The sequence below is a fragment of the Typha angustifolia genome, chromosome 4 (genome assembly GCF_048772165.1).
Source record: "Typha angustifolia cultivar Huaian chromosome 4, ASM4877216v1, whole genome shotgun sequence".
Lineage (NCBI taxonomy): Eukaryota > Viridiplantae > Streptophyta > Magnoliopsida > Poales > Typhaceae > Typha > Typha angustifolia.
In genome coordinates, this window is record NC_133242.1 from 1,081,672 (window position 1) to 1,102,764 (window position 21,093).

Sequence of the window (21,093 nt, forward strand, 5' to 3'; positions counted from 1 at the left end):
AAATGAAATATCTCTCCTAACTGTTCCTATACCCTAATTGGTGAGTGATTGATGAATATATACATCTAACCTCTCCTGTCTCTCCCAAATTTAGGTGAGGCCATGGAAGAAAATAATCATAGTGATCTACCACCTAAAAGTGCGCTTAAAGCGGCCTTCATTGTTCCTCCGGCGAAGGATGGGACCTATAAGGCGGGGATCTCTACGAAGATAAATGAAAGCCAACCTTCTTTACACTTGATTGCTGCGGAGGGTATTTTCGGTATTACAAACTTTTTACACGCCAAAATTAAAAAATGGTGGAATAAAAACTAACAACGATTTTGTAAATATCCCTAATACAGGCTGTAATCCGTAAATTAGCTAAAAAGATATGTTACAAAATTCCACCCATGATACTCATGTATTGTATTAAATTGAATAATATAATTGAAACTTAACATCCATTGACTGACGTTCTTATTTTCTTAGACAAACATTTATATAAAATAATAATATATTAACAAATGATTGCCATTTACTTACGGGCATTCTACACTTTTCAGGGAAAAAAACGGTAGTAATGTAGTAAGATAAGATTTAATAAAGTATGTTTAAATATTAATTTTCCTACTATGTATGGCATTAGATTATTCGGATCATTTATTTTAATATTATATTCTTTCAATTGACATTAATATGACATCTGATTGGTGTATAAATAAAGTGAGATGCAATTAATTTATATTTAAGATGTGCATATTAAATCATAGACACGAACCAAATGAGTTCCAAATCTTAATCTTCTCATTGTTTTTAATTTGCCGTTAGATCCTTCATATTTAAAAAATAGCACTGAAACAGCGTGTAAACCATAATAAACATACAATATAAGGTGTAAAATGAAAAAAAATAAAATAGAAATCCCAATATTTCTCTCTCCATCGGCTGCCAAGTGCCTCACTGCAGTATATTCGTGCAATGGTGCTGCACGGGATCACGTACATATGCCAACCTTTTGCGCTGATAGATAGGAAGTGTGTAAAGAGAGACAAAGCGAGCTATTAAAGAGGACAAAACCCCTTTTCTCCACCAAAATCTTTTTTCCTCTCTCTCTCTCTCTCCATTTTCTTTTTAGCCATCGTTTTATTACCTTTTTAGTTGTTGTTGTTGTTGTTAATTTATGAGCTCTATCATCGTCTAGTCTCAGATCCCAGCTCGAGGAAACCCTAACCCTAGAATCTGATCGAAGGCAGGAACTGCCTCGATCTCACGCTACACCTCGTATCTACGTCGTCGTGAATCCTTTTTTTCTCTTAGGGTATTGAAATGGTAGGGTTTTTCTAGTGGGGTTAGATGAGGGGGCTCGACGACGTCGCTAGGGTTTCCGGAAACCCGGGCTCGGGTGCCGATCTCGCCGAATTGGGCGCTGATGCTCCCGTTGGTGAGTTCCCTTTTTCTTCTTCTCGGGATTCTTGCTCGTTGGTGATCTGTGGTGGATTCTTCATCTCGTCCGGTGCTTTCGTTCGATTAGATTGCGCGCGCGCTTTGGATTAGTGTAATTTTGGGTTGTTTTTGATGGTTTTCTTATTTGAAGTCTGGAATCTAGGTCAGATATTCGTTGATCTCTTCTATTTCGTGCAAAGACGGTGTTGGAGCTGGATTGGATCTTCTATTGTAGCCGGAATGAGCTTTATTATGAATTACGCGGCCTTCTTCTCTAATTTGTCGATTGGCATCATGTTTGGATATTATGATGTCTTTAACTATTATTCTTGCAAGTTCCTCCGAAATTTTCGTTCTAATTACTGCTGTCTTAATTGCTATTATCTTTTAGAGAGCACATGTATAAATGTTATTTGATAATGACGTCATCCCTTTTATTGTCCGGCTTAATTGCAGTCTCTGAGTGTTTGCCTCAATATCTTTTTTGTTGCTTGACTCCGCATCTCTTAGTTTGCAGTTGCTTTTGTCTTTTTTATAATAATTTGAGACTTTGGATTTAGTTTTGTTAAGTTGTATCCCTGGTTAGTTGCTTGCTGTATCTTTGACTCGTTAAGTTTTATTATAATATTACGGGTATACGATCTGATCTTGATTAATGTAATATCAGTGAGACATTTTTCACATCTGTCTTTAGTGATTAAACATACAAGCAGGTTTATTTTTCTTTTTATTTTTTATATGTGCTATTCTCTTCATTTAGTATAGGGACTGAGGCCCGCAGCTGCCAAATGAATGTTTTTGTTGTTATACTTGTATCTCTGCATTCGATTTTTGTTCTTTGTTTAATTAAACTTGGGGATCTACTTCTGCGCAGATGATGACCTCTTCAATGCCTCACGATACGCATTTTTTGGTAAGGAGATCATTGAGGAAATTGAATTAGGTGGGTTAGAAGGTGAGGGAGATGGTGATAGTGATGCTAGATTCGGTGGGCCAGGTGATGAAGAATATCTTCCTTTTATTGGGGACAGAGAAGAGGTCAGTTATTTCATCTTACACAACATACACTATGCTGCGTGCTTAATTTCATTCATATTTTTCATGTGACTACTAAGTGTCTGCTTTTGTTCTTTCTATCTTTTAACTTCACCCTCAAGGACTTTCATAAGATACATTATATATTTGATCTGTGGAAAAGTATCATATTTATCTTTATTAACTTATGCCCCATGCATTATCGGTTATTAACAATTTATTCTACTTTTGGTTTAAGTATTTCATAAAGAATTAAGGATGTATTAATATGAGCACCATGATATTTAATCAAACCACAAGTTACAAGTCTTTAAATTTGAAGGTGAGTTTACGAGAAAGATAAGCAAGTAACTGAGAATACAAGAAGACATTTTGTGCACCACTATTTCCAATCACCTAAAGATAGTGTTAAAATTGGATGGGTATTCAGTTAGATGGTCAATCTGTATGCTGGTAAATTTACTTAACTTGGCTGCTGATTGCTTTGCACAAATTTTGAATCATAGTCTTGCAGAAAGTGAACTTGATTTTTGGTTATGATTATAGTAGCCAATATTTTCACATTACTAGCTGATGGATAAAAAAATATATCATGTTAGTGCATTGCAACTTCTACGGCAAGGAGATCCAGCAAAATATCTTATATTATTATTTTTATTCAAATGACTATTGATTCTGAAGAAGGTATTGATGCAACTAGCTGAAAATTTCATCTGGAAAAGTGGTGCAGATGTTTAAGAGTCTAATTCGTCAGGAATATCCGAACTGGCACCTCGCATAAAAATTGTAGCTAGGAGTCACCATCTTGTCTTATTGATGCATGTCCTTATATGTTCATATGTATGAGGTCTGCGATAAGCTAAACCATATTAGATTTAATTCATAGAGTCCTTGTAAAGCTTATGGTTGCTGTGTGGAATTGCAAAAAAAGAAGATATGTAATAATCGTCACTTGGTGGTTTATAATGTAGTTAGTAGAGATCTTTTTAATTGCATATGTCAGTTTTGTTGCTTATAAACCATAGAAACTCCTCGTTTAAAGGCTTTATCAGCTATATTTTTCTTTTGTCTCACTGTTCCTGGATGTTCATAGTAAAAACTTTGATCCTCTGAAAGATTGAGCAAGAATTCTTAAGCAGACCTTGATGGTGTGTTTGCAGGTCGAAGGTTTAGGTTCTTTATCTGATATCGATGATCTTACAAGCACTTTTGCAAAGGTTAGTATCTGTTGTTGTATTCTCTATTGGTGCTACTGTTAAGCTTCTAAATATTGCTCATGATTGATGCTCTCAAACTTCCCTTGTTTGATTATGCCTCTATTAACAATATCATTTCTTACCTTCTCAATAATGATGATAAAAAGGGGTGCTTTTGCAATAGTCATTCAGCCAATTTTTACATGGTAAAATTATAAACGTTGCTGAATTATTAAATGTTCAAAAGCTCAATTTCTGTCCAGTGGAGATGATGATCACATAAAAAGTTTGGTAGCTCATCTTTTGTAACCATTAGAACTGTCTACTGAGCTTTTACATAGTGAAGATGTAAAATCATCTTATTCTTTGTTCATCTGCACTGCTTCAACTCATGATTGTTCAGCTTGAGAAAATTGAGGGACATTCTTCTTCCCATAGGTTTAATCTATCTTCTAGTTGTAAATTGGTTTCTGACTGATGCGCATGTGGCAAACCTCATTATTTAGACTTTAGATCTTTTCCCAAAATTTGTTCTTTGTCACCAAGATCTCTTAAGAACTGTGATAATTCACAAAATAAGTAGTGTATTACCATTCTCTTAGATTATATGTAGCTGAATCTTATTAATTGCTCTCTCAAGCATGACAGTATTATTTTACAACATTTAAAGTCTAGAGACTCTCAATCGAAGAGGTAGCAACAACTCAAAAGATAATCAGCCATTGTATCTCAGGATTTCTATTTGTCATATCTTATTAAGTAAGAAATTAGCTTGTTGACTTCTAATGTTAGCATTGCTTATTCTATCATCAGATTCGTTAGATATGCTGAAAATCAGAATGTGAACAATTTTTCATTGAGTTTTTATACAAGGAGATACACTGTTCTCCATCTTCTTTTGACGTGCAGTAGCTAATTGCTTCATGCTTGTTTTAAGTCAGATCTTAATTCACAATTATATGTTGATATTCTTTTCCTGTGCTCAGTTGAACAGAATTGTTAGTGAACCAAGGAATGCTGGAATTATTGGTGATAGAGAATCTTTCTCCATAGAAAGTGAGCAACAGTTTTACTTTGTAACTCTTTAATTACTGTAATGCATAGCTTAACTGTGAAAGTATATAAGCGTATTCTTGTGATTCAATTGCTTGACATGTGAGGGGATTTATTAAATATTTTTTCAAGATGCTGGGTAAATGGAGGAAGCTTCTAGGTGGTAAAAATTTTATAGTGGCATAGTGCATTCCATCTGTATAAGTTGATGAAAAGATCAAGGATTTTTACATAAGCTCTTAACTGTGGTGAAATAATAGATCAATTTATTGTTAAAAAAGAATTAAAATGTAACAAATTGAAGTAAGTAGTTTTTGTTGATTTCATTGTTGGTATTGAGAATTTATTGAAAAACGGTTGTCCATAACGAAGGGAGTATTCAAGGAAATTTTATATAATATCTCTGATAAATGTAAAAAGTTTAAATAGTACAGATTATTGTAATCCGTTATTAGCTTACTTTAGGATACATCACCTCTTTTTGGAGGTTGCTTCATAAATCTTTGTTGAAGATGGCCGAGTGGATTAACAGTGATTCCGGTAAGGAGAAACAGATGATAAGAATTGACGTATCTATATAGATTATTGTTCCATTTTGGTGGAACTGACTAACTTAGATGAATTCAGAAACTTGCTTGGATGTGGTAAGTGTGTTATCGTTGTCCTTCATCCATCACCTATCATTCATCATTGAAGTCTTCTCCTAGTAATATCTGGTTGGCTATCACACAATTGAAAGATGAGAAAGTTACAAGAACCAATTGTTTTTCTACAACCAGCTATCAACCAAACAGAGTCCTCTAGAAATTGGTATCAGAAGCAAAATTTTAATATTAGACAATAATGGGACTTCCCAGTAGATGGGCAGATTAATCTTAACTTCTCTGTTAATAGTCTACAATCATTTGACTCAGAAGCTACCCCTGAAAAATTGTCTAGGCACTGAAATATTCTTGACAAGTGAGAAAGACTAAGAATATTAATTTTGTTTTATACTTTTCATGTTGGAATCTTTTGGTTATCCCCCTCTAAATTATTGCATCTTTTGTAGCTTATAATTTTCATTTTCTAGGCTTTGAACCATTTCAATCTTTGTTAGTAACTAGCATGCAAATCTTGATGCTGAATAAATGCAATTATGCATGTAATGGGTCAATCTGATTGTTGCTTCACTTTTTTTTATTGAAGATAACGGTCCATTTTCTTCAGGTTCTTCCACAGCAGGTTGGACTCAGGATAATGACTTCCCAAATTGGATAGATCCTCATTTATTAGGTGAAGAAAACATTCAAGAAGGTAAACTTTGGTGGTCACAGCCGCATCCTTCTTCATCTCAGCTTTCAGGATCCAAGCCACTATACAGAGCATCTTCATATCCTCAGGAACAAATACAACATCACTCAAGTGAACCGCTCCGTGTTCCTATGTCGTCTTTCCCTTCCTATCCTCCACCTGGTGGACGATCTCATCCTTCTGCTCTCACACGGCATGCAAGCATTTCATCTCTTGCTTCTGGCCTCCAGATGCCTTCTCCAAATATGTCTCCTGGTTCACACCGTCATTTGTCAGGAGTACCTCATGGTCAATACTATGGGGAAAATGTGTCTTTTACTTCATGGCCTCAAAATCAATGGTCTAACCAAGCTAACCTATTTGCTGCAAAACATCCCAACATATTACCTGCCTTGCTGCAGCAACAATTATCTCAGACAAATGGTTTAGTGCAGTCACTATTGTTATCTCAGTATCAGCAACAGATATTGCAACAAGTCCAGACAACTCTACCCAATTCCCCACATTTGCAATCTCATCGATTCAACCACCATCCTTCTCCACAGATAATGGGCAAGTTTGATCAAGTTATGGGTACATCTGCACAGAGAGACCATAGATTTAAGTCATCAAAGAGGGTAAGGCAGAGTGCACGTTCTCAGCAACAGCTTTCCGATATAAGTAGCCAGAAGAGTTCTACTGGGTGCCCACAGTTTAGATCCAAGTATATGTCAGCTGAAGAGATAGAAACCATTGTGAGGATGCAGCATGCTACATCTCGGAGCAATGATCCTTACATAGATGACTACTACCACCAAGCTTGTCTTGCCAAAAAATCTTGTGGTTCTAGGCTGAAACAAAATTTCTTCCCAACATCAGTAAAGGATCGGTCTTCTAGATCACGTGCTAACAGTGAATCGCACGGAAATCTTCAACCTGATGGCCTGGGGAGAGTTCCTTTCCCATCCATCCGCAGGCCACGCCCTCTCCTTGAAGTAGATCCTCCATCTGCATCAGGTGAAGATGTCCATGAGAAGAGATCTTCCGTGAAGCCCCTAGAACAAGAGCCAATGCTGGCAGCCAGAATAGCTGTTGAAGATGGGCTCTGCCTTCTTCTTGACGTAGATGATATTAACCGGCTGTTACAGTTTAGCCAGCCACAAGATGGTGGCTTCCAACTGAAGCGGAGGCGACAGGTTCTTCTAGAGGAGCTCGCAGCATCACTTCAACTTGTTGACCCTCTTGGTCCAGGTACACCTAACCATCCAGTGGGGCTCTCCCCAAAAGATGATATTGTTTTTCTTCGCATTGTCTCTCTTCCTAAAGGCCGGAAGCTCCTGTCACGCTACCTTCAACTTCTCACTCCTGGAAGCGAGCTCGCTCGTATAGTCTGTATGACCGTTTTCCGGCATCTAAGGATCTTGTTTGGTGGCTTGCCATTAGACTCCAATGCAGCAGAAACAACAATAACCGTTGCCAAAACTGTTTCATCCTGTGTACTCAGTATGGAGCTAAGTGCACTCAGTGCTTGCCTTGCTGCTGTAGTTTGTTCAATTGAACAGCCACCTCTTCGGCCACTTGGCAGTTCTGCTGGAGATGGAGCCTCCATAATCATAAAATCTGTTCTTGACAGGGCAACAGACCTTCTAACCGATCCCCAAACTGCAAGCAACTATAGTGTTCCTACTCGAACTCTATGGCAGGCATCCTTTGATTCTTTCTTTAAACTTCTCACAAACTATTGTCTGAGTAAATATGACAGCATGATGCAAGTGCTACTCATGCAATCACCAACTACTACCGTAATTGGATCTGAGGCGGCCAGAGCTATAAGCAGGGAGATGCCTATTGAGTTGCTGCGTGCAAGCCTTCCCCATACGAATGAACACCAGCGAAAAACGATGCTCGATTTTGCCCAGAAATCTATGCTAGTTACTGGCTCTAGTGCTCATACTGGTAGTAGTAGCTCCATAAATTCTGAATCAGTTCCTGTTTAATCCAACTGGGAAGGCAAGAAGAGGGTCAACAATATTGTTTCTGTAAATTGCGACGCTATAGTTGTTCCTGGATATACATTGCATCTCTATAAAGTGAAACTTCTCTGCGGAACGTAGTAGGACAGTGCAACCATGCAGGTTAAACCCATCATACTTCCAACTACTCTTTTCATCTATCTTTTGGCATGTTGGTGGAAATAGTAGTTTGTGCATAGATTTGTTTTAACTCCAACAGTGGGGATAGAAAGACTACCTACCATCCACTCCTTTGTGTTGCAATTTCAGCTGAATACAGTGGCGAACCTGTTATTACAACCTTCCTTCACATTCCTTTCCAGTTAAAAGGCAGAAGGTGTCCACGACCTCTTTTTTATGTTTTCTTTGACTGACGAGGGTTCATAACGGTTTTCTGTGTGGTCAGATACTTTGGGCTAATCTAGGCATCTGTATAGTTGTTTCCTTCCTCTGTGTTGCTTTTCATCCATTGTAGTTGTATTCTGTAGTTCCTGAACTGTCAGTGCTTATACAGTGGAAGTGAACATGTAATATTGCAATTGTTGTTCATTTATTCTTGTTCGCTAGTTCTTTCTGGTATTATCGTGACTAGTTGCAGTTTTACTACAAGTTTATTAATTGAGTGCTCTATTATGAGCGTGATGATGGTGTAGGTCAATTTAGTCTTTTCAACGTCAAGAAGTTTGGATTCGTGGTCAGTACTGGAGGAGAAAGAATGACAACATAGTACCTTGTACAAGTTTATCAGCAAGTGGCTACCAAAACTCACACATGCGCATATGCCGCTGCCTGAAATAATCCCAAAAAGCCAACGTTTAAAATTGCGGATTACGCAGCTCTCTCAGTTGCATTTAGCAGTTCTTAGTAATCTACATTACCCTATCAGAGAAGGAAGAGGAAATCGATGGCGAGGACGAGGAGGGTGCACCCAAGATGGGAGGAGGAGAAGGGGAAGAAAGAGGGATATTTGGATGTATACCTCCAAAATTTGTATTTATTTACCCCTGGAAACCTGTTATTTTTACATGAATTGTTTTTTGAATTACTTTTTAATAATTATATGTTAAAAAATCTGAAGCCAAAAATATTCTTATTTAAGAACAACGTATCTAAAAGAGAATAATCATATTTCTGTCCTTTTATTATTAAATAGATCAAAATTTAACCTGTTCCCTAACTTTCGTAGGCATTTATGCAAAAACAAAGGTTTTAGATAAATAATAAAACAAAGGTTTTAACAGACATCTATGCAGACTGCAGCTAAGTCTCAATTTTGTTTGCAGTGCGGATAGAGACGCAGAGTTTATACGTGCCACGATATCATCAACTTGCGTTACCTTTTCTTCTCCCATTACTCGTACTTTTCTTTTCTTTTCTTTTCTTTTTTCCGATAGAAAGCCCGTGGGCTATCACTAATCCTACTTCAGTTTCAAAACTTTGGAATCGAGGGTTTCTTATTATTTTGTATCCAAAATTAGCGGATTTCAAACACCTGCAGAGCTACTCTAAAGGTGAATCAAGCCCAACGTTTGGACATCCAGAATGCTGAGCTTTCCAAGTACAGAACCATCAGTCGATATAAACTGAAAACATAACAAGCAAGCAACCTCTTGGTATGGTATAAATTTAGATTCAAGCCGCCTAAAGAAGTTCAAAGATAAGAGAACTATTGCAGAAATAAAACAGTTCTTAACATGTACTCAAAATTCAAGGTAAAACATAGAAGTATCCTTCAAACAAACTAATGTTGAAATAGAAAAGCAATTAAAGATAATCCACGAGGCTTGCTCTCTATATGAACCACACACTCAGCATAAGGCTAACAGAAGGATCTAATATCCCTACATTAAATCCAGTGCAGAGTGGTTGCCTGACATAGAGACCGACCTTGCGTTGTCCTCCCTACTCGAATCATTTCTGCCGACATAGAGACAGACTTTGAGTGTCTCACTACTTAGATCTCTGCCTCATCTTTCGGCGCTTCCTCTTGAGCCGCCTCATTCTCTTCTTCTTCCACTGTACAAGACAAAGGACCAATACACGAGTTTAATGGGCAATCTATAGAGACAAGCAGACTGTAAAAATGGGACAACAATGGCAAATTTAAATTACAAAAAGAGGCAGACTGCAGCAGGATGTAATGAATCAAGAAACAAACAAACTAGTAAATAAGTCTACTATTTTAGAAACTAGTGTAAAATGAGATAATATTTTGGTGATTACAAGAGATCACAATTCTTTCTTGCCACAGATGCTTATCATCCATATTAGCTGGTGAATACAGGATATGATACTTAGAAGGGTCAGAAACCTCATACTGATTGAAATCAGGCTAGCTAATGCATACTATGAAAACCCAAAATCTGTAATGTAGAGTGCAAGGAGTGCAAGGAGTACAAAGAACTCCGGTGCAGCGCATTTTAAAAGGAAGAGTCGAGAATACATGAACTTTAGCATCAGGTACTTTGTTGTCAACTCATTACTCATTCTACATCCCAAACTTATAAAAAAGAAAAAAAAGATATCCTTCCCAATGGAATTTCCCTTTTTCCTACTGTATCATGCTGCTCATTCATGGACATCCTAAACAGTACATAAGACTCATAATCCATGAAATTAAATCATAGCAAGATTTATAAACCATTATCTCCGGCAAGGCACATCACAATTACCTAGCAACAAATCATACAAACAGGCAGGGAGGGATATTTTGGTGTACAAACCTCTGGAAACAAAACTCAGTTCATCCATCGGATAAACACATTTAGGTTATAAACTCCTTTATATGAATTTGGAACATCTTCTAACTAACTCAGCTGCAAACTCTCAATCAGTTTCTGTTACCAAGAACCGAAGGAAAACTCACCGATCAGTGAGAACATAACTCACCCATCACCCTATCATATGCTTCGATAAATAAAATATAAAGATCCCAAATATAAATCCTCCGTTCTCCTTAAAAAGCTCCTTATCACCAGATGCAATAAATTAATAAATCACCGTCCTGTCGTCTCCATTACATCTGCAAACTTCACACACAACACCCTCTTGCATAAATAATTTCATCACACCCTCAAGATTCACAACCATTCTCTCCTATAAAATATTTAACATCCACACCAAAACCCTACTTAAGATAAAAAATCGTTCTTACGAAGAATGCATAGTACTCATTGCTAGATCACTTGAACAAAACTAAAAGGGATCAAGTAGTCGAAAAACATAACAGAAAGGATGGATTTAGATACGGGGAAACCCTAACTAGCGATCGAAATTCTCTTACCTTCGCCCTCATCGTTTCAGTGTCTGACTCTTAAAACTTTCCTCGATCGTCTTCTCTGTACGCTGTTCTCGCTTTCCTTGGATGTGGAGGCGCCGCTCTCGGTGAAATTTATAGAGATAGGGCGAGAGACGAACCCTAATCTGATTGAGCTGTGATGGACGGCCCACATTTGTTGATTGGCCCTTCCTTGACCGTCCGATTTTGGACAATGTATTTTATTTTTAAGAGATAATTTTATTAGACCTCCTGAACTATCACTATTTTCTACGTACATCTAAAACTTTATTTTTACTTTAGATGTCCGTATAATTATTATTATTTTTTCTTAATTCATAATGTGTATGTGAGTAATAAAAAAAATTATATATATAACATTAATAATTTGAGGCTTTAAGTAGAATTATCTCTTATTTATATTCTTGTTCAATCCCTAATTACCTTATATTTACTTTTAAGCCTAAAATATACTCGTTAATTTGCCCTGATAATAGCTAAAAAAATAAAAAAATATTTTATTACTTTTGAAAATAGAAATTAATGACTTTAAAATATAGTTCTTTATTAAGTTTTTGTCTTAGTCTAAAAACTTATTCTTGATCATTTGAGGGTATTAATGCCATTTCGATCTATAATTACTTAAACTCCTATACATGATAATTTATTATTGAAATAAAATAATGTAAATGTTTTAACCAAAATAGAATGGTTGAATGGTAAATATTAAATGGTATAATATAAAAAATAATGAGGACAAAATATAATTACTCGCACTCTTCATTTAAATTTAAAATATAGTTCTTTACTTATTTTTTATTTTAATCTTATAAACTTATTCATGATTATTGGAGGGTATCATTTATATCTACAGCTACTTAAACTCATCTACAAGGTAACGGAATTGGAAAATTAATGGATATTTAAATTAATCAGAATATTTCAAAATAAAGTTGCATTTCTTGGATTAACCATGATAATCCATTCAAATTAATGTTTGTGGATGACTGGAAGGGCCAAAAAGTAGTATACACTTTAGTCCTTGAGCCATTTGTTTTGGTCTCTCTCAACAACAGGCAGTATCATTCAGAGGTGCTACAATTAGAAGTGAAACCAGGAAGCTTTTAATGAATCATTAACAGTGCTCTTGCAAATGCCATGCCACATTTACTGGAAGAGTAGTCTCTGATACAATTATGATAGAATCTAAAAAGTTTAGCAGATATAAAAGCTCATTATGAACACACCCTGATCCTAGAGAGATGGCAAGTTCTTAATATCACTCATTCATTTACAAGCAAGAGACTTAGTTATTGCCATCCTCTCTTCCTTCTATGCAACATTGAAGGAATTGACAGCACTCTCCACAAACTTCCTGGCTCCCTTGAACCATCTCTTGTCTCCAGCTTGAGCCTTGCAGATGTAAAGCTTCCCATCAGAAACAGTTGCAGTTATGATCTGGTGCTTCCCACCCTCATCTCCATCAGCTGTCCTTGTTAGAACTGAGATGAAGTAGTACTGTTTGCCGTCCACCACCGGCGTCGAGGTTTCCAATATGTTGGCGGTCGCGACGGCGTCAGAGTCGAAACCACCCTGTGGATATTGATTCAGATTTCATAGTTACCAAATATCAGCAAATTTATTAGACAGACAAGCTTGAATCTCAGAGCATGCAGATAAATAGCTAATTGAGAGTAATTGATCGGCATTCTCGTACGTACCTCAGAGTCTGTTTTCCCAAAATAAGCTTGTTTTCCTAGCAAGTAATCCACCTGCACAGGTATGCAGCTATACTTATTTCTTCTGAATGTTATCACAGTTTATCTGATTATGTATACTGGTTTTTCGAGCAATTTCTGTATGCATGGTGATGGGGAACAAATGATAAAATTATTGAGGCTCTACTACTTGATCAGTACTTCATATCAGTGATAGCCAACTAGCTTAAAAAGATTTCTAGATTTCATGAGGAATGCCAGGATAGAAGTAAAGCCATAATGGCAGACGCAAAATAATATTGAGAAGTTTCAACAGGGGGAATGTGATTACTTGTGCGAGGAACTCCTCGGGGCTGCCATAGTCAGTGATTTTGCTCTTGGCAGCGGGGGTGACCATGACTGCAACATTGCTCGTAGTATCGAAGTTGTCCTCGTACCTCAGCACCTGCCCAGGGTACTCTACCTCTTTGCTCGGGTTCCACTTCGCCGGTATCAAAAGCTTGAATCCATCGCCACTGTAAGGCATGAACTCCGTGTTCTTCTTCGGCTTCCCGAAAACATTAGCTGCACAATGCAGAATAACATCAAGGCTTTGTTTGCTTTTGAGATGCCTTTAGGATCAGCTCAGGTATTATAGCAAACAGGTGGTCGGTGCAAAGAATTTAACATTACCAGCTTCACCGTAGGCGGCATCGGCCGGCGCGACCCTGGAGCCGACGGCTGCAGCGCCGACGAGCACGGTCAGAGCCAGCCGCCGCGAGACTGCTACGTTGCTGTCTTCGTCGACTCCTGCTTGCTTCTGGGCCCTGCAGACGAGCTGCGTCGGCTTAACGCTCGGCGCAAAGCGCTGCGACGGGGTCCTGGCGGCGGTGGACGGCGCGTGGTGGTGGAGGAAACAAGCAGTCGATGCCATCTCTCTCTCTCTCTCTCTTGTTCTCGCTCACTGCTCTGCTCTGCTCTCTGCGCTCTCTGGCTCTCTTGCTGGCTTTGGGTATGAAGGTGTTTGTGTTATTGACTTGCTCTTGTGGATTTGATGATGAGTGGAGGGAGTGATCTTGGTGTGGATATTGTGTGGATGTGGGTGATGGAATCAACCTCAAATTAGAGATTTGGATTTGGATTTGGATAAGGCTTCTAGAGTTCTGATTGGGCCACGTCACACCATATTTTTTCTTCCATCCCATCCCCTCTCTCTTAGATACCCAATTGTGTAATTTCTTGGTGTGAATTATTGCAACTCAAATGGATGGACACCTTGTTCAAATGCTTCCAATCAATAGACCATTATGTTTAATTTTTTACATTACAAAAATAAATAAATAATTTCTCATACTTTTTTTTAATTAATTGATACGAGCTTGTAAGCTAAATAAGCTGAATAACATGAGTCAATCCTCTCAATAACAAATCTTGATAAAATATAGCGCACAAAAAATGAAGCAGTATTTATGAATTATGACAAATTAGTATTTGTAACTTTTACGATATTAAACACAAAAAAAATTTCTCAATCCTTTCCGCCGAAGGCGAAGGCGGATGATATAAATGAAGGGATGTGAAAATTAAACCCCAGAAAAGTGACATTAGGCAATATTGGAAATTTTGGAGAGGGGAGGGGAGGAAATGCGAAGTTTGGCATGTTTGCGGACAAGTCCGACAATGCAGGGATGGTCGGAATATCCACCGGCAAGCCGGCGGTTAACGCCGTCTGGTTTGCTTCCGCCAAGGGCTCGGATAAGAGACGACCAGCTCTGCAAATCTCTATATTGGCTTTTGAGATCACAAAGAGGATAGTAAAAGTAATATACTTCATGGAGGCCATTTTATTTTATTTTCCCTTAAAAACTAGAAAATAAAAAAGGTTGTGAAGATTTATAGCTGCCAACATTCCACTAATTTAGATGCATTTTGCGGTGGTGTTGAATTGAACAAAACCCTAAATTTAGAGGTTGTTGAAATAGCTAGTTCTCAGTTTGTGTGGACAAGAGAGAGTAATGCTTCATTGATGGTTTGCAATTGTTGAGCTAGTTTTGGATGCAATTAAATTTGTAAACTTTTTAGGAGCAGTAATCAAAATTTTACCGATTCAGATCTAGGTCTATTAACTAATGGTAGATATTATGGATTTATGGTGGAACCCAATTTGGACCATATGAATTTAGCTCATTATGCTTAGTTTTTTTTTTTTTAAAGATTAGTTTAACTATCTAATCTATATTTAAACTCATAATCTCTCAATAAGATTATTTAATTTTTTATATTATAACACCTAACATTGACTTTTTCTCTTTTGTTTTTTTCTACAAAAGCTTGATACACATAATATTACGAGAGATATTGGTACACCCTTACTAAAAGTACAACAAAAAGAAATAAGCATCAAGCCGAGAGGGTGCACCAGATCTAAATAAAATAATACTCTCGAACACACAAACACAGCAGGCTAACTAACTGTAGCTTCGGCTCATGTAAGAAGAAACTAAAGAGAAGACGGTAACCACTACTACCTTAACTTGAAGCGGAGGGAGGATGACGATGAGGGCATTGAGGACGATGCAGTGAGGGTGACGAGGAAGGAGCAATGAGGTAGAGCGGTTACACCGGTGATAGGTGCAGTGAGAGAGATGAGCGCAACGGTGCAAGCAAAGATGGGCAAGGAGGACATCCCTTCCTCTTGCTGTGACAAGCTACCATTAGAAGAATAACTCTAGCGAGTGTTTAGCATGTGTTCAGCGCTGATTTATTTATACAAAATCCAGTCCTATAGCATGAGCTTCAAAGCTTTCATTTTAAGCTTTCTGTTTCCTGAAAGATAACGAGCGTTTCAAAACTTTGGCAAATGGCATTCACAGAGATAATATATCAAATTCAAACAAACTCATCCACATATCTTCCAAATTGTGATACTTTTATTCAACAGCAACCATCATGCCAGGTTCCAGATTCATACAGTTAATCTGGCAAAGCATCAGATAATAATATAAAGTCTACGACAGCATCATCCTCCCAAGTTACATGAAGAGAAATGAAAAAAAAAAAAAATTAAAACAAAGTCCCTCAATGGTGTCCACCAAATGTAGGTGGTATGAATGAAGGGAGCTTGAAACCAGGCCCAAAAAAGTTGAAATCCGGCAACGACGGAATTTTCGGAGTGGGGAAGGTAGGGAATGGGAAGTTAGGGAACGTCGGGATGGTCGGCGTTTCCGAGAGGAGGCGGCCGGCGGCGGAGATCTTCACATTGGTCATTAAGATCACAAGGAGGGTTGCGAGGAGGAGATACTTCATAGACGCCATTTTATTCTTATTCTTATTTTACTTCCTATTGGAAATTATAAGAAAGGTTGTGAAAATTTATAGATACATTGTGTGGCGTTGAATTGAACAAGATCCTAAATTTAGGGGTTGTTGAGATGATAAGGTAGTTTTTGGTGTGAGGACTAGAGCGAGTGGCGTTTGTTTGATGGTTTCAAATAATACTTTCGAAAGGAGTAACCTTCAACAGGCTTGCAAGCCAATGACAGAGATCATCAGTTGTATTACTGTGCTTTATATGGAAGCTAAAGAGAGCCATTTCATTATTTAAACATACATTTACATGGAGTCTACACATTATTAATGATAGAATGGGAAAAGGATTTAAGACTACTATAATATTATATATAAGTCTATGCAAATTAAGTGACATATGACCTATATGACGAAGAGTTGGCTCGCTTTTTAATTTATTTTCCCAGTATACAAATAATGTGAGCCTATAGTTCTGTAAGCAAAGTTTATTAACCATCTTAATTTAATTAGTCCAAAGTAGCACGAGTTAAATGATGCACGTACCTTGCAATTAATAAATATACAGCGTACTGGCGTATCCAAATGAAACCAATGCATAATTTCTTAAAACACAGGGGTTATAGTGTAAATGTACGTCTATTGTATATTTATATTACAATTTTAGCCCTGCCATGCAGGCAATCCGACACATGTACGCTATTATCGGGTACTGTCTTAGAACTGCTCCTCTTCGGGCGACCTTTGAAGTCCCCAAAGCTACCCAGACTGTCTCTATCTCTATCTCTATCTCTATCTCTATCTCTACTTAAAAAGTTTAAAACCCTAGCAAGATTCTTCCCCTTCCCGAGAAATCCTCTCGCCTTCCTCCTTTGTTTTCTCAGGTGAGCCCTCTCTACCTGTCGATAGATTGGTTTGTTCCTACTGCGGTTGTGGCGATTTTTGATTCCTTGCAGGTTGCTCAGCTGCGTTGGCTATGGATTAGTAACTCTAGAGAGTGTTTGTTTTAGCACGTGATTGATTTCTTGGTGCTCCTTTTGCTTGTTTTCTCTTGATTTTATCTTCGATCTAGAAGTTTGCAAGTTTAAAAGGGGTGCCTGTTGGTAGATTGGTGAAAGAGATTGTATTATATGCTAGGGATCACTTTTGGGCTTCTCTCTTTATGGTCTTTCCTTTGGCTTCTGTCGAAAAGGAATCACCTTTGTATTTGCCTTGCAAATTTTATTTTATTTGCTGTAATAAGATGCTAAAAATGGCAATATACTATAGGTTGAACTAAATCTTATATTTGCACGATCATTACAACAGATATAAGTATCATTAGTGGCATTATTGTCTCTGTTGACATTTTTTTTTTCTTTTATCTAAGCATGTTTAAATGATAGATTCTCCCAAATTCTCAGTGATTTGCTCTTAATAGACACTTCTGTACAGAATTCTACCAAGTCTTTTTTTATTGTGCCGTCTACTAATATTATTAGACTCAACTAGTGTTTGTTGAATGTTTTAACTGACAGTTGAATTATGACCTCATTGATGCTTGACAATTAGTTGGTTTGATGTTGTTTGTTAACCAGAATAGGAAAAATGCCTGAACATGCGGAAAATGCAACTGAAAACATATTGAATACAATCGTGGAGACCATCACTGATAACCTTCCCAAGCAAAAATCTGTGAGATTCTTTGATGAACAAAATGCTGTCTCTGCCCAGATGAATAAACTATTTGGGCGCCAGAACGCCATCCATAAGGTCTTGGGTGGTGGAAAGTGTAAGCCATTTCTTTCTTCTATTTCTTACTTTGACCTTTTCCTGGTTGGGCATTGCAATGCTAATTTTTTTTTCTTGTAGCTGCTGATGTTCTGTTATGGAGGAACAAGAAGATATCATCCAGTGTTCTGACTGCTGCCACGGCTATATGGATTCTGTTTGAGTGGCTTAATTGTCACTTTCTGACTATTGTGTGCTTTGTACTTGTTATTGGAATGGTTATTCAGTTTGTTTGGTCCAATGCTTCAAGCATATTGAGCAGGTATAGAGCTTATCGGTATATTGCTAGATGCATATTATGGTAAAAGTAGCTAGTCACTTGGCTTCCTTCAGGTCTCCTTCTGAAGTACCTCGTGTTCGATTGCCTGATGAACTATTTGCGAACATTGCTGTTTCCATGGGTGCCCAAATCAATCAGTTCTTGGGTTTCATTCAAGATGTTGCATGTCAAAGGAATCTGAAGCAATTTGTTATGGTAAGTTTTCTTCTGTGGATCTTCTCTTGTTTGCAAGGTAGCATGATTTTATGCTCGTTATTTGTTCCAGTGCACAAAATATTCTTTAAATTATGGATGTTAATTCCAGCAAACATTTAAAAGAACACGTACCTTGATTATCTTCTTTATTATGAATTGACTTTAAAGCATTAGTTCAGTTATTTGGTAGTAAAAGTTGATAGTCAAACTAATGTTAACTGTAGATGGTTCATATCAAAAGATACAAATAATCGTTGTCATAAGATATATCATTTTAACAGTTGTTTCCCTAAGAACCTAAGCTGAGATTATTAAAAATATCTCAAGCTCTGACATGAGGGAGAGTGTTAGAATATAAATGTTTTAAACTGTTGTTTGTTCTTAAGCTTTTAAAGTTATTGCTGAATTTACAGTTGTCACAAGTGAGAGGATGTTGAATTCTTGATTGAGTGCCAAAGGTTGGAGGGACTATTCTGAATAATTACATTCTAACGATGATTTAACTGACTTGTTGACTCTTGATTATAGTACCACGAATTTCACTTGTTGCGCTTGTCTTTCAGACTACTGTCCTGGTACTTCTATTGTGCAGCTTCATGGTTGAACTCTATCTAAAGGATGTTTCTGCATTTAATTAAGCTTACACAGAGAATGATTGCGAGCTTGCATCTTCCTTCAGGTTGTGCTAGGTTTGTGGGCTGCTGCTATTATTGGGAGCTGGTGCAACTTCTTAACTGTTATTTATATTGGTAAGAGATGCCTATTAATTTAATGGTCTTGGGGTATCTGTTTTGCATGTGCAATCGGGGTACATCCTTCATATGCTGATATCAATGGAAAATTGGAAATGAAGACATGGCTGCATACCCTCCCCAAACCCCATCTAGACTAGACTAGGATGGTTTAAAGTTTTGTCCGAAACAGGGATATTTCATCGAAATGTTTTGCATTTCGGTCATGTCCTATCGAAAATTGCCCCTTCAAAACTAGCATCCAACTGAAACAATCCTAAAACAATTTCTTTATTGTATATTTTAAATTCTAAAATGGATTTGGCTTGAATCCAATTTGTGCCAAAACAATATCAACCTCATTCTGCAAATGCTATTAGAGTTGGTTTGATGTATTGAATATTAAGATAAAGAAAATTATTTATCAAAAGAAGTCTAAAACTGATAAAAAGAAACTAGAACTGAAACAGACTGAAATTAATTGACACATTTCCTTTTCTGAACCAAGTTGAAACTAAAACCGAAATTTAAATTTTGAACTATGGACTAGAGCCTCATGCACCATAATGCCCTTTTATGTTTCAAACACCAAGCAATGCCAAGGTTCCACAAATTGTCTAATTACATATGTTTGAAGTAAATGGTGGCCTACAACTTGAAGAGAAATATAACGGGCAATTTATCTTAATGTAGGAAGTAGCATGTGATAAATTATTTCAATCTACTCTTTATACTTATGATTACTGTAAGTTGGAGTGAACTGAAGAACTGATTGGTGCAGCATTTGTTGGCGCTCACACTCTACCAGTGCTCTATGAGAAATACGAAGATCAAGTTGATGACTTCTTCTATAAATTTCTTGGGCTGCTTCGAAATCAGTATCAGAAGTTGGATGAGAGTTTGTTGAGCAAAATTCCAAAGGGAAGTCTCAAGTCAAAGAAGAACGAGTAGATTTTAATTGTCGTTCGTGGTTACCTGCTGATCAGTTTTCTGTAATCGGAAAGGTTTTGCCTTTCATAAACAGGAATTGAACATTATGAACTGCATCGTGAGCAGCAAAGCATATTCTTGTGCATGTGGTTGTCTCCATTTTGAAGTATCTGAAACTAGTGCTATCTCATATATCTGCCATTAAAGGGAAGTAAAATTTCAGCATCCCTCTTTCTGAAATGTGAATTGTATGATCGCATGTTAGCTGAAGTGTTGATGTGTTCTTCATGATGAGATCCACATTGTCAACCTAACTTTATACTGCACTATGAAATTGTTGTTGATCTAATGTTTTCTGTGGATAGACAGGGGAAAAGAGTTGGCTACAAAGCTGGAGAAGTTGGTGGAGTTTTGTTTTCTGATTCCAAACTTGCATCGGCCTTAAACCTGCCAAAGACTCTTGAACTCTCCTATAACGTAGCTCCTTGTCTCTCTTTTAGCACCATCAAAAACTTCATCCACTGCAAATGGATCAAAACTTCTGCCTCCTTATCTTCCTCCCTCTGCTCCTCTGCTTTGGCCTTTGCCCTTGTGATGGCGGGCGGCCGCTTCTTGATGTGTCGACTGACTGTTGCGAGGCTGATCTCGGTACTCAATACCCCAAAGTCTGCGATGATCAGTGGCGGAAAATGGTTTCTTCCTGTGCAGACGAAGCTGCTGCATTTTCGCCCCATAATTCCGAGCTTGCCCACCAAACCTGGAATTCCTTTCAAGCCATTTCCAGTGATACCAAGCAACCAAGTGCCTCCCTCAGTCACTCTTCCCACTGGGCCGGAAAACCCCAAAGGCCAGGAGGCCACGCCATCATAGCCCATTGATAAACTTCAAGTGTCTGGTGGAGCCCAATTTGGTAC

At 37.6% G+C, this 21,093-nt stretch overlaps 3 protein-coding genes and 1 long non-coding RNA gene across 5 annotated transcripts; 2 read left to right on the forward strand and 2 right to left on the reverse strand.

The window, feature by feature from the left end:
- Positions 1 to 1,064: 1,064 nt before the first annotated feature.
- LOC140758841 (protein PAT1 homolog 2-like) lies at positions 1,065 to 8,548 on the forward strand. The gene is made up of 5 exons (XM_073095178.1): positions 1,065 to 1,423; positions 2,300 to 2,463; positions 3,621 to 3,677; positions 4,643 to 4,712; positions 5,919 to 8,548. The coding sequence occupies exons 1-5, from the start codon at positions 1,336 to 1,338 to the stop codon at positions 7,976 to 7,978; spliced, it is 2,439 nt and encodes an 812-aa protein (XP_072951279.1). The 5' UTR covers positions 1,065 to 1,335; the 3' UTR covers positions 7,979 to 8,548.
- A 1,114-nt stretch (positions 8,549 to 9,662) lies between these two features.
- LOC140759171 (uncharacterized) lies at positions 9,663 to 11,434 on the reverse strand. The gene is made up of 2 exons (XR_012104203.1): positions 11,277 to 11,434; positions 9,663 to 10,009 (listed from the first exon to the last, which is right to left on the reverse strand). It is a non-coding gene; the product is annotated as an uncharacterized lncRNA (long non-coding RNA).
- Positions 11,435 to 12,371: 937 nt separating this feature from the next.
- On the reverse strand, positions 12,372 to 14,015 carry LOC140759503 (oxygen-evolving enhancer protein 2, chloroplastic-like). Its single transcript, XM_073096087.1, has 4 exons — positions 13,661 to 14,015; positions 13,320 to 13,552; positions 12,992 to 13,042; positions 12,372 to 12,863 (listed from the first exon to the last, which is right to left on the reverse strand). The coding sequence occupies exons 1-4, from the start codon at positions 13,899 to 13,901 to the stop codon at positions 12,603 to 12,605; spliced, it is 786 nt and encodes a 261-aa protein (XP_072952188.1). The 5' UTR covers positions 13,902 to 14,015; the 3' UTR covers positions 12,372 to 12,602.
- A 2,985-nt stretch (positions 14,016 to 17,000) lies between these two features.
- On the forward strand, positions 17,001 to 20,473 carry LOC140758582 (reticulon-like protein B8). 2 transcript variants are annotated; one of them, XM_073094785.1, is made up of 6 exons: positions 17,001 to 17,157; positions 17,851 to 18,044; positions 18,125 to 18,305; positions 18,377 to 18,518; positions 19,198 to 19,267; positions 20,031 to 20,473. In XM_073094785.1, exons 2-6 carry the CDS (start codon positions 17,861 to 17,863, stop codon positions 20,198 to 20,200), a joined length of 747 nt encoding a protein of 248 aa, XP_072950886.1. In that variant the 5' UTR covers positions 17,001 to 17,157; positions 17,851 to 17,860; the 3' UTR covers positions 20,201 to 20,473. The 2 variants fall into 2 exon arrangements, with proteins under 2 accessions (XP_072950886.1, XP_072950887.1); XM_073094786.1 differs by having other exon boundaries at positions 17,030 to 17,157; positions 17,856 to 18,044.
- The last annotated feature ends 620 nt before the right edge of the window (positions 20,474 to 21,093 follow it).

Excerpts from the sequence above, each read along its gene's own strand:
- LOC140758582 (XM_073094785.1), top strand. The coding sequence starts at position 17,861 with ATGCCTGAACATGCGGAAAATGCAACTGAAAACATATTGAATACAATC. Across the intron at positions 18,045-18,124 it reads GGTCTTGGGTGGTGGAAAGT|CTGCTGATGTTCTGTTATGG; the intron begins GTAAGCCATTTC and ends TTTTTCTTGTAG. Across the intron at positions 19,268-20,030 it reads CTTAACTGTTATTTATATTG|CATTTGTTGGCGCTCACACT; the intron begins GTAAGAGATGCC and ends TGATTGGTGCAG.
- LOC140759503 (XM_073096087.1), bottom strand. The coding sequence starts at position 13,901 with ATGGCATCGACTGCTTGTTTCCTCCACCACCACGCGCCGTCCACCGCC. Across the intron at positions 13,043-13,319 it reads CCGAGGAGTTCCTCGCACAA|GTGGATTACTTGCTAGGAAA; the intron begins GTAATCACATTC and ends ATACCTGTGCAG. Across the intron at positions 12,864-12,991 it reads TTGGGAAAACAGACTCTGAG|GGTGGTTTCGACTCTGACGC; the intron begins GTACGTACGAGA and ends CAATATCCACAG.
- LOC140758841 (XM_073095178.1), top strand. The coding sequence starts at position 1,336 with ATGAGGGGGCTCGACGACGTCGCTAGGGTTTCCGGAAACCCGGGCTCG. Across the intron at positions 3,678-4,642 it reads TTACAAGCACTTTTGCAAAG|TTGAACAGAATTGTTAGTGA; the intron begins GTTAGTATCTGT and ends TCCTGTGCTCAG. Across the intron at positions 4,713-5,918 it reads AGAATCTTTCTCCATAGAAA|GTTCTTCCACAGCAGGTTGG; the intron begins GTGAGCAACAGT and ends CATTTTCTTCAG.